A 13053-nucleotide genomic window follows, 5' to 3' on the forward strand; every position below is an offset into this window, starting at 1 on the left:
TAAAATTAGGAGCTAGGAAGTACCACAGTCCTTATTACTCAACAAAACAATAGTTAACCCATCATCACCACCACATATTTGTTATGTCCAGTTCTCTAATGGAGAGCAGTGCAAAATAAATTACAGCCACACTGGGAATACAAGGCCAACCAAATAGATTCAAAAGTTAAGAAATGTTCAAGACAGACCAAGAAAAACTACTTCACAAATTGGAATCATTAATGAGTGACCCAAATTTCTTGAATAAGGATCAGCTCTCACCCTCTTTGTCAATATTGTAAGCAAAGATCTGGTACAAACACTTCATTCATGAAATCAGTGCTTCAATTACAAACAGTAAGAAATAAAGGAAATTCATAAATCCATGCACTTCTATCTTACTATTGGGTTAAAGAAACCGAATGACTCAACAAGACACAGTTTATGAAAATCAAATTAAAAACTTAAGTAAAGCGGCACAAACTGCTTTGAAAAAAAATTGTACTTATTCAACCTAACTAAAGCTTGTTGTCAGAGAGGTTTGTAGCATAACAGATTTAAAATGGTGACACATAATAAAGAGGTCTTGTGTCTTAGTATCTTCAGCCTCTCTCAAATGGGAGGCAGACAACAATTATTTGCAGGTAAACAGAATCGGTGTAAAGTAATTAAAAGCTATTAATTCTCAGAGGACGTGGGTGTACTGGATAGGATCAGCATTTATTGCTCATCATTGGGGGTCCTGAATTTAATGTCAGGTTGCTTCAGAGGACGCTGAAATGGTGTGGAACTCCAGTAAAGGCCAGGTCGCCTACCCTGAAAGGACATTACGCCAGATCCTGGGGTTTTACAACAATCTGACAGCTTCATGCTTACCATTTTTCTTTATTTTAGAAAAGATATAGATGTTTAATATCCAGAGTTTAAATTCTTAATGCTCACTTTAATTTAGAACCCATACCCACTTATGATCCTTGTTTAGATTTGACATGTTGGCCGTTAATTAATGCTCCAGGATATAGATGCTATAGGAAAGATAGAAAGGGGGACAAGAGAGGAGACAGAGTGGCGTTTTTTTTTTGTTAGGGATAACATTATGGCTGTACTTTAGGAGGATACTCCGAGGAGTATGCCCAGTGACGTTATTTGGGTGGAACTGAAAGAGGAAAGGACGATCAGCTTGTTGGGATTAAAACTAAAAGGCCCGAATAGTCAGTGGGAAAATGAGAAGCAAATTTGTAAAGAGACCTCCAATATCTGTAGGAATAACAGTTGCAATGATAGGGGATTTTAACTTTCCAAACATAGACTGAGGCTGCCATAGTGTTAAGAGCTTGGATGGGGAGGAATTTGTTAAGTGTGTACAAACAAATGTTCTGATTCAGGATGTGGATGTACCTACTGGAGAAGGTGCAAAACTTGACCTACTCTTGTGAAGTAAGGCAGGGTAGGTGACCGAGATGTCAGTGGGGTAGCACTTGGGGGCCCGGTAATCATAATTCTATTAATTTTAAAATAGTTATAGAAAAGATGTAGGTTTGCTCGCTGAGCTGAAAGGTTCATTTCCAAACATTGCGTTACCTTACTAGGTAACATCTTCAGTGGGCCTCATGCGAAGCAATACTGAAAACTCCTACTTGAGATCCAAGATGGCGGCGACTCAGCAAGTCTGAGTTTACAGTGCTCTTCCCAAAACCTGGGTAAAGTGAGTTACTCACCCCCACCACACTTACCAAACCACCCAAAAAATTTTTCTAACCTTAATTAGCTGCTTACTATTATATTTAAGCAGTTTAATATTAAGTGGATAATGAGTAAACCAAAGGGATCCCGCAGCTCTCAGAAAACAAAGACCCCTCCCCCACCCTCCTCTCCTCCTCCTGCTGCAGCTGATGTAAAAACAGGCCTTAGAGAGATGATTGCCAGGCTGGAAACGACACTCGTCAATTTCATCGCAGAATCCAGACAGAGATGGAACTCATTCGAAGAAAAGCTGCAGAAACACAGCCAGGCTATCGAGGAATTACAGGGCCGAGTGAAGGGGGCGGAGCTAAAGGCCACGACCTCCGAGGCTGCAGCACAAACAGCTGCAGAACAGGTGAGAGCTCTGGAGCAGAGAGTCCGGGCCTTTGAAATCTACATGGATGACCTGGATAATAGAAATCGGAGAAAGAATATCCGTCTTCTGGGCCTCCCTGAACAAGAAGAGAAGGGACAGTTAGTAGTATTTCTGGAGCGATGGCTGCCCCAGCTTTTAAACCTGGGGGCTGAAACTGACCGGGTAAGGGTGGAGTGGGCCTACCGGGTCGCAGTACGCGGATCTGGCCCAAACCAGCGCCCACGCCCGGTCCTGTTCCGGCTGCAGAATTATAGGGAGAGGCAGATACTCCTGGACGCCTCCAGAAATCTTGGAAAGGATCCTAAAGCTATGATTCATGAAGGATCCAAGCTTATGTTATTTCAGGACTTCTCCCCGGCTCTGGCACGAAGGAGGAAGGCGTTTGATGAGGTGAAGAAATGTCTAAGGAACTTAAATATTCAATACACCTTACGCTACCCAGCGACGTTATGCTTTACCCACAAAGGATCCGAGTATAATTTTAGATCATCAGAAGAGGCTAAGGAACTTTTAGACTCGTTTAAATAAATCGTAAGAGACAATTTATGTTGGCTTGCCTCTTCCACACTCCGTGGGGAGAAATGGATACTTTACTCTACTTTACTTTTGCTTCTGGGAGCAGGGTTGTCTTCCCTTGCTATTTTATGTTATTATACTTAACTGTAATTTGTTGGAGTTGTAATTTTATAGTTATGTGTGTTTGTACGTGGCATTGATGCTATTAGATATACTCAGGTATGGGTGGGGAGGGGTGGGGGTGGGGCGCTCACTGTTAACTCTAGCTCGGTATTATATCTAAATCCTATTAAGGAGCGCCCGGGTCAAGGGTGGGACACTGTTTGGGAGAGGATATGGTGGACCTTTAGAAAGGAAGTAAGGCCCCCTGAGAACAAGGGGGAGGATCTCCATTCAAACATTTTTTTTTTGTTCTTATTGTTTGGAAATAGTTTCCTTTTTATTATACTGTTATGAGTGTATTAGAGAACATTTTCTCTTGTTTGAAGGATGTAAGTGACTCAACTATACACTCTGGATAATTGTGGATTAGATTAGTAGTTAACTGAGTTTCATTGTTTTTCTTTCTTCTTTAGTATCATTCCTTTGAATTTTGATGATTATATATTTAAGATCTATTTTTATATTAATGTTTGTGCTTGAAAGTTCTGTTTATTTTTGTAAATCTGTCAAAATATAAAATTTGTAATAAAAATATCTTTTAAAAAAAATAAAATAAAAAAAAGAAAACTCCTACTTTCTATGTTTGGGTTTCTTTGGGTTGGTGATGTCATTTCCTGTGGTGAAGTCACTTCCTACTCTTTTTCTCAGGGGGTGGTAGATGGGGTCAAACTCGATGTGTTTGTTATTGTATACAATGAGCAAAACTAACATCATTTACAAAATACCTTGCAAGGACTGTAACAAACACTACGTTGGACAAACAGGCAGAAAACTCGCTACCAGGATACATGAACATCAACTCTCCACAAAAAGACATGACCCTCTCTCACTTGTATCCTCACATACAGACGAGGAAGGACACCACTTTAACGTGGACAATACATCCATCCGAGGACAAGCCAAATAGAGACGCGCGCGAGAATTCCTAGAAGCATGGCATTCCAACCGGAACTCTATCAACAGTTAGACCCCATTTACCACCCCCAACCTCATGAGTAGCAAGTCTGCAAATAATGAGGTGCAAGTGGTATGCCATTTCCTACTGTGTGAGCAATACCACAGGATACATCTCAAAATACTTCGAACACTTGGAGCAGAGCACCAGCTTCAAAGTCTTGACAAGATTAAACAGTTACTCCATCAGGGAAACATTTAATCTAATTTTAAACCTCAATAGAGTGCAAATAAGGCTGCAAGCTGTAAAACCAATCTACCAGCAGCTTGCCGTAAACTTTAAATACAAGAGTGCTGTAAAGAATTATTAATAATTCAGTGGTTATCTCTGCATTCAATACCTGACATAAATCCAATACATAACAATTATTAGTTCAACAAGGTTGAAGTACAATAAGAAACACTGAAGACCAGGACAGCTGCATTTTCCCTCTCTTTGGTTGCCTCATTATGCACATCTCTCGCTTCAATTTCATTCCATCAGTCCTGAGGACTGCAAAGTGTTCAGAGCTGTCATCAGCATGCAGCAAGAAACCAGGTGCATCGATCTAGCTGGCATAGTCCAGGAGACAGGAGAAGTCAAACAAGAGATGGTACTGAATCAGGTTCAAAGGGGGTAGATGACGACATCATGACAGCTTCACTGCATGAGTAATCTAGTGGTCCAGGCCAATGCTCTGAAGACCGGTTCAAATCCCAGCACAACAGTTGGTAGATTTTGAATTCAGTTAATATAAAGCTAGTGTCATTAGTGTGACCATGAAATTGTTATTGATTGTTGTAGAAAGCCACCTGGTACACTAGTGTGTTTTGGGAAGGAACCTAGCTGTCCTTAATTGGTCTGGCCTACATATGACTCCTGTACCACAGTGAGGTATCAACTCCAATTGTCCTCTGAAATGATTAATGAAGTCACTCAGTTCAAAGAGAATTAGCAACAAATACCAGTGACCCCACATCCCATGAAATGAATAAAAAGTGTGTGAGGTGAAAGGGAGAACAGTATTGACCAAAAGTTGTTGTGTACCTCACTATATATTTAGTGTTAGTATGCCATTACCATTAGTATGACAGAATAGGGCCACCCCTCTAAAATACATTCTCATCTTTCTTTGAGGGAAGATGTGATGCTGATTGATTGATTTTTTTTTATATATATATATATTCTAAATTTGGCTAAGTTAGTAACATGTGGATTGCATGTGTGAAATTAATTTATTAACTTTAAGTATTTCTGTAGCCCATGGGGATATCCTTTAAAACAGCTCTTGGGATCTGGCTTTAGAATTAAAGTGTTTTGTGTATATGGTGGGGCTTTACAGCTAAGCAAGTTAAACAAGACGTACTTTAGAACATTCATCTTTTTACAAGGTTAGGGAACACACACACAACCTGGAGAACATTTGTTTTAAAAAGTTTGACTGATTTTTGAGTAGGACTCTGAAGTCCTTTGATGAAGATGCTTGTATAGAGCAGTGCTCCTAAGGAATGATAATAGTGAAACTGGATTGCCTTAAAGAGTTAGCAATGACCCCAAACCAGAAGTGTTTACATAAAATCCCGAAAGTTATTTAAAGCGAAGTACATTTAAGGTCAGGTGCATAGTAGGCCTAGGAAGAAGCCACCTGAAGATAATTAATTTAAGTCACAAGTGACTTAAGCCTGTTGAGATGGGCTCTAGTGCGAGTACTGTTGCGGGAACGTGTTTTGTGGACCATAAAGCTAATTTTCTTACTTTTTATAAATGAATGTTTTGGGATTAATAGGATCGTACTTTTGCTGTGCGCATTTTTAAAAAAAAATAATTGAATTGGTGTTGTAGTAGATAGTTTGGTTTTTCCTATTTATCCTTATTACTTCTGCTAAAGAAAGATATTTATTGCTAAAAATGAGCCTGCGTTCTGTATGTTTCTTGAAGAGAAACCACTTAAGAGTCAGAGTCCTACAGCACGCAGACAAGCCCTTCAGCCCAAACTGGTTCAAGTCGATCAAAATGTCCAAACCTATTTCCCTGTGTTTGGCCCATACCTTTCTAAGGAGACAGTAAGGTCTGCATTTGCTGGAGATCAGAGTTGAAGAATGTGTTGCTGGAAAAGCACAGGTCAGTCAACGTCTGTGGAGCAGACAAATTGACATTTCGGGCCATTCGGGTCAAACATTCTAAAAAAAAGGTCAGGTGAATTGCCCATAGTGTTAGGTTAGGGGTATGGGTGGGTTGCGGGTCGGTGTGGACTTGTTGGGCCGAAGGGCCTGTTTCCACACTGTAAGTAATCTAATCTAATCTAATTCCTGAAGAAGGGCTTTGGCCCGAAATGTCAATTTTCCTGCTCCTCGGATGCTGCCTGACCTGCTGTGCTCTTCCAGCAATACACTCTCAACCCATATCCTTCTAAACTTTTCCTATGTATTTGCCCAAATGCCTTTCAAATGTTGTTAATATACCTGCCTCAACCACTTCCATATGCATATCACCCTGTGTTTTAAAAAAAAGTTACTCCTCAGGTTCCCTTTTATTTTTTCTCCTCTCACCTTCAACCGATGCCCTCATCCTCGATTCCCCACCCCTAGGAAAAAGACTGAGTGCATCCACCCTATCCATGCCTCATGATCTTATATACTTCTATAAGGTCCCCCCTCAGTCTCCTACGCTCTAAAGATAAATGCTCTAGCTTGTCGAATCTCTCCCTATAACTCAGGCCATTGAGTCTCAGCGACATCCTTGTAAATTTCTTCTGCACACTTTCCATTTTAATAATATCCTTCCTAACACAAGGTGACCAAAACTGAACACAATACTCCCAAGTGCAGCCTCACCAACATCCTGTACAACTGCAATGCAAGTTTCCAATTTCTATACCCAATACGCTGACTGGAGGCCAGTGTGCCGAAAGCCTTCTTCAATACCCTGTCTACCTGTGACTCCACTTTCAGAGATGTGTGCACTTGAACTACAAGGTCCCTCTGTTCCAGTACACTCTAAGGCCTTACCATTCACCATGAAACTCCTCCCTTGATTTGATTTTCCAAAATGCAAGACCTCACACTTACATATATTAAATGCCATTTGCCATTTCTCAGCCCACTTCCCCAGCTGGTCAAGATCCTACTGCAATTTCTAATAACTTTCCTCACCATCCACGATACAGTCTAGTTTAGTGTCATCTGTAAACTTACTAACCAATCATTGTACATTCTTATCAAAATCATTGATGTAGATAAACAGCAATGGGCCCAGCTCCAATCCCTGAGGCACTCCACTAGGCACAGGCCTCCAGTCTGACAAGCATCCTTCCACTATTACCCTCTGCTTCCTACCATCAAGCCAATTGTGTGTCCAGTTTGCCAGCTCCCCATGGGTTGCATACGATCTACCCTTCCAGAGTAGCCTGCCGTGTGGAACCTTATCAAAGGCCTTACTGAAATCCATAGACTACATCTACCACCTTGCTCTCAACCACCTTTCTGGTCACTTCAAAGAACTAACAAATTTGTGAGGCATGCTCGCCCATACACAAAGCCATGCTGATGACTCCTAATCAAACCCTGTCTCTTCAAATGCATGTATACCTTATCCCTCAGAATCTTCTCAAGTACTGTACCTATCAGATTACTAGTCTATAGTTCCCAGGTTTTTCTTTGCAGCCATTCTTGAATAAGGGCACAACATTCACTACCCTCCAGTCCTCTTATTCATGGCGAACAATGATACAAATATATCAGCCAGGTCCTCCACAATTTCTTCTCTAGCCTCTTGCAGGGTTCTTGGATATATCTGGTCAGGACCAGGAGCTTTGTCCATCTTCTTGCATTTTAATACATCCAACACCTCTTCTATCGTGACATGGTCTGTCCCCAAGACATCATCACCAATTTTCTCAAGTTCCCAAGTCGTCTTGTCTTTCTCCACAGTCAACACAGCAGAAATATTCATTGAGGACCTATCCCATCTGCTGCAGTTCTACATATACATGTCCACTTCTTTAAAACCAAAAGATGACCTATCAAGCCAGGTTTCAGTCCGGGATCTGACATGACTATTAGAAACATTCCCTGGGATTAAAACAGTTCTCATATTAGAATCAAGATGAACAATCAATTTAAAAGAAAAATCAAAAGAATTGTGGATGCTGTAAATCAGAAACAAAAACAGAAGTTACTGGAAAAGCTCAGCAGGTCTGACAGCATCTGTAAACGATGTAGGGGTGCTGGTGTTGGACTGGGGTGGACAAAGTTAAAAATCACAACACCAGGCTATAGTCCAACAAGTTTATTTGAAAGGACTAGCTTTCAGAGCACTGCTCCTTCATCAGGTAGTTGCGGAGTATGATCGTAAAACTCAGAATTTATAGCAAAAGATCTGTTTCATGCATGACACTTTCAGCAGTTGTAGGGGGAAGGTGCCATGGGGCTGATGGGAGTGAAGGAAGAGTGGACCAGGGTGTCCTGAAGGGAATAGTCCCAGAGGAAGATGGACAAGGAAGGGGCGGGAAACGTGTCTGTTCGTTCTGTCCACAAAAAAGACCAAGCTTCCAGCTGCCTGTCACTTTACAGCTATTCACCCTCCTAGCCAAATCGCTATCTATTCCTTTGTCTGTGCAACTGTTCTTCTCTCTCCCTGGGGTCTATCCCCACAAATCATTTACTCCTTACCCCCCTCCCCCCACCCTATCTTCTGCATATAAACTGACATTTTCCTAGCTACCATCAGTTCTTGACAATATCTAGGAATCAACCAACAGGATCACATTTCTAACATTTTGGACCCAAAGAATTAACTCTGATTTGTCTTCACAGATGCAATCATTTAAAAGGGTGCACTTCTACAATTAGTACCATACCCGTTACATGACATAACAATGAAAACATACAGATTTTGAGTCAGGAATTGCCATTTTGGAATGGTACACAAGAAATTGGTTTTATGCAAAGATTCCATATACTTCTGCAGCAAGTTATCGTGGACTTTAGACACTAGTTTTATTGAAAATAGCTGATTATTAGGAGAAAAGGAGCGAGAGTAGAAGCTGTAGAAATATTGCACAGAAAGGGGGTTAATTTGCTTTAAATAGGCTTCATCTATTAGCATTCATGTCATAATCCAACCACCTGTGTAAAATAATGGACACAGCAATTCAAATTTGTTGCGAAGGGAGTAGCTTTCCAATTTCTCTGATGGCTGAAGAGACCAATTTGAGTGAGGCAGTTTCTGCCATGATTCTGCATATGAAGTGGTTAGCACATGTTACTGTGGGTTGTTGTTTTTGGTATTAGGTGCCAGTTGCCAAACTGCTGCAGCCACTGGTCAGCAGGGTATTGATCTGCACAGTAATTTGGAGCCAAGAGGACAGAAATCTGATCTCCAACAATAGGTCAGTTTTTCTGGATTCCATTTGCAAGCAAATCTTACTTAAGAGGAAAGATGGATGCTTACAATCCAGTCACAAATAATTCCAGTGATTGTCTTCAGGATCAACATGTTCTGACTGGAGGACCCATCTGTTACTTAAGTGCGTGGCGAGACTTCAAAACAATTACACTCCCTGCCTCATTCAGATGAGTGCTTAAGCTGCTAATTTCTATTACATAATAAATGAACAAAATATAATCATTACGACTGACGTATAAATCTTGCAGGAGTTAGCTTTAGAATATCTAGGAATCAGGAGGAGGAGGAAGCGAGGACTGCAGATGCTGGAGATCAGAGTCAAAAAGTAATGTGCTGGAAAAGCACAGATGGTCAGGCAGCATCTGAGCTCATTCCAGATGAAGAGCTTAGGATTGAAACGTCGACTCTCCTGCTCCACGGATGCTGCCTGACCGGCTGTGCTTTTCCAGCACCACACTTTGACAATATTTAGGAACCAACCAACAGAATTACATTTCTAACAGCAAGATTTGAAGTCATGGTCCTTCACCAGAGCAAACCAGCCTTTTTTCTCCATACCTTGAACACTTTGATTTGGCAGCTAGCTGAATGAAGATGCTCTGTATATTCACCATTTTCATTCTCCTTGAACGTATCTATTTGAATTCGGAAAGGCACACCCTTTTCTCCTCCATGTTTCCGTGTTGTGAATTCAGTACTGATGCAGTGCACCTAAGGAAAGAAGCATGTGTATAACAAGTAAAATAAAGACAACAGGCAGTAAACAATTGCAGCTTTTTCAAAGGAACTTTCTCTGAAAACCAAATCAACTTATTGCCTGACTGAGATATTGGAACAATCAAATTATTACCAAATATATAGTGCAAAAAAACGGATGTAGTCAGTCACAATAAATCTAAAATCGGTCTTATGTTTTCACCTTACAAAAGGTGTGTGGTGAGCTGCCTCTTGGACCACTGTAGTCCATGTTCTGTACGGTGACCCAAAATGCTCTTAGGGAGGGAATTCCAGGACTTTGACCCAGTGAGAGTGAGGGAATGGTGATATACTTCCCAGTCAGGATGGTTAGTGGCTCAGATCATTGAAGCAGCAACTAAATTTGGTTGGGCCTAGGACCCTCCCTAGAATTCCTGCAGTGCCATCCTGGGGCTGAGGTGATTGTCCTCCAACAACCACAACCATTAACTTTTCTGCTAGATATAACTAGTAGAGCATTTTTCCCCACGATTCCCATTAGCTTTAATTTTGTTAAATCTCCTTGATACCACATTTGGTCAAATGCAACCCTGATGTCAAGGGCAGTCATTCTCACCTTGAGAGTTTAGCTCTTCTGCCCATGTTTGGATCAAAGCTCTAATGAGGTGAGGAGATGAATGACCCTAGTGGAACCCAATCTGAGCACTGAACAGATTATTTAAGTCATGTTTTATTTTGATACCAGTGTTGAAGACCCAGTCTATCACTTTGATGGAGTGGTAGTTAGCCAAATTGAATTCATCCTGTGTGAGTAATCATAGAATTTTCCAGTTCAGAAAGTAGCCATTCACACATATACCAACTCCTAAAAGAGCTACCCAGTTAATCCCATTCTATCTCCACAGCCCTCTAACTTTATCCCTTCCAAATATATATCCAGCTGTCTTTTGAAACCTCATACAGAATCCGCCTCCATCACCATCCCAGGGAGCACATTCCAAGTCCTAAGAGTAAAAAAGTTTCTCATCTCACTCCTAGCTCTGAGTTTTGAAATTGTGATCCCTACTTACTGACATACCAATAAATCAGAAACAGAATATCTTTCTTTATCCAGTCAAAATTGTACATAATTCTAAACACTTCAATAAGGTCACTTCTTAATCTTCACTGCTCCAAGGAGAACAAGACCCAGCTCTCTCATTTTTCCTTGTATCTAAAGTCCCTCATTCCATTATCATTTTAGTAAATCTCCATTGCACTCTCTCCGGGCTTGAACTTCCACCCTTAAATAAAGTACCCAAACAATATGGAACATGGGGAAATAAATAGCGACATCTTGAAAAATTTTCAAATTACAGAGGAGGTGCTGAAAGTGGGAAAATGCATAAAGGTGGATAAATCCCCAGGACCTGATCAGGTGTACCTGAGAACTGTGTGGAAAGTTAGGGAAGTGATTGCTGGATCCCTTGCTGAAATATTTGTATCATCGATAGCCACAGGTGAGGTGCCAGAAGACTTGAGGCTGGCTAATGCAATGACACTATTTTAAAAAGGTGGTGAGGAAAAGCCAGGGAACTACAGACTGGTGAGTCTGACATCGGTGGTGCGCAAGTTGGAGGGAACCCGGAGAGACAGGATTTACAAGTACATGGAAAAGCAAGGACTGATCAAAGATAGTCAATATAGCTTTGTGCATGGGCAATAATGTCTCACTAACTTAATTGCATTTTTTTGAAGTAACCACAAGATTTGATGAGGGCAGAGCAGTGGACGTGGTCTACGTGGACTTCAGTTTAGGCGCTCGACAAGGTTCCTCACTGTACCGGTTAGCAAGGTTAAATCACACCGAATATAGGGAGAACTAGCCATTTGGATACACAGAACTGGCTTAAAGGAAGACGACAGAGGGTGGTGGTGGTGGAGGGTTGCTTTTCAGACTGGAGGCCTGTGACCAGCGGTGTGCCACAAGGATCGATGCTGGATTCACTGATTTTCGTTATTTATACAAATAATTTGGATGGGAACATAGGAGGTATAGTCAGTAAGTTTGCAGATGACACCAAAATTGTAGGTGTTGTGGACAGCAAAGAAGGTTGCCTCAGAGTACAACAGGATCTTGATCACATGGGTCAATGAGCCAAGTGACAGATGGAGTCTAAATTTAGATAAATGTGAGGTCCTGCATTTTAGAAAGGCAAATCAGGGCAGGACTTATACACTTAATGGTAAGGTCCTGGGGAGTGTTGCTGAACAAAGAGACTTTGGAGTGCAGGTTCATAGATCTTTGAAAGTGGAAACGCAAGTAGATAGGACAGTGAAGGTGGTGTTTGGTATGCTTTCCTTTATTGGCCAGTGCATTAAATTGGGAGGTCATGTTGCGGCTGCACAGGACATTGGTTAAGTCACTTGTGGAATACTGCGTGCAATTTTGGTCTTTTTGTGATAAGAAGAATATTGTGAAAACTGAAAGAGGTCAGAAAACATTTACAATGATATTGCCAGGTTTGATGGGTTGAAGCTATAGGGAGGGGCTGAATAGGCTGGTTCTGTCAGTCAGTCAGTCATGGTGGGCAGTTCTATTTTCAGTTTTGTACTACAGTGGTCTGTAGATGGGCTCTATTTCAAACATGTTTGTTTGTGGCACCGCTGGATGAATACTCGGCCTCCAGGAATTCCCAAGCTTGTCTTTGTTTTGCCTGTTCCAGTAATAATTGTCCCACTTGAATTGGTCTCCTTCCTTATCAGTGCGTATTGACACGAGGGAGAGCTGGTCATGTCATTTTGTTGCAAGCTGATGCTCATGCATTCTAGTGGTGAGTGTCCTGCCTGTTTGCCTTATGTAATGTTTCTTGCAGTTGCTGCATGGTATTTTGTATATGTTTTGCATGTTGTAGGTTTGGAGTTTTTTGTTTTGGATAGCAGCGAGTCAACTGCGGCTGTTCACTTGTGTGCTGTCATTATTCTCCGAGGACAAAGCAGTCTTGTTGTCAGTTCTGAGAAATTACTAACATCAGGTAGGATGGTCAGTGTGTTGGGGCACACAGTGTCTTCTTGTTGTTTGTATGCTAGGCATTGGCAGATGAAGCTGTTACGGTACCCATGATTAGCAAATGATGCTTCATCCGGAGGTTACACAGCACTGAGGATGTCACCCAGTAGGGGTACGAAACATTTGCAAAAAAGTTAACTGGCTCAGCAAACCAACCAACAACTAGTTGTTTAAGTGCCTAGCACTGCTTTT

The 13053-nt window shown here is 41.4% G+C and overlaps 1 protein-coding gene across 3 annotated transcripts in view; it reads right to left on the reverse strand.

Moving 5' to 3' along the window:
* Nucleotides 1–13053, reverse strand: part of tfcp2 (transcription factor CP2) — a 145203-nt gene that overhangs the window by 53540 nt on the left and 78610 nt on the right. For all 3 annotated transcript variants that reach the window (XM_060820943.1, XM_060820942.1, XM_060820944.1), the window contains one exon: nt 9675–9827. In XM_060820943.1, the coding sequence (XP_060676926.1) occupies nt 9675–9827 (153 nt within the window). The remainder of the gene's footprint in view (nt 1–9674; nt 9828–13053) is intronic.

The sequence above is a fragment of the Hemiscyllium ocellatum genome, chromosome X, assembly GCF_020745735.1.
Source record: "Hemiscyllium ocellatum isolate sHemOce1 chromosome X, sHemOce1.pat.X.cur, whole genome shotgun sequence".
Taxonomy (NCBI): domain Eukaryota; kingdom Metazoa; phylum Chordata; class Chondrichthyes; order Orectolobiformes; family Hemiscylliidae; genus Hemiscyllium; species Hemiscyllium ocellatum.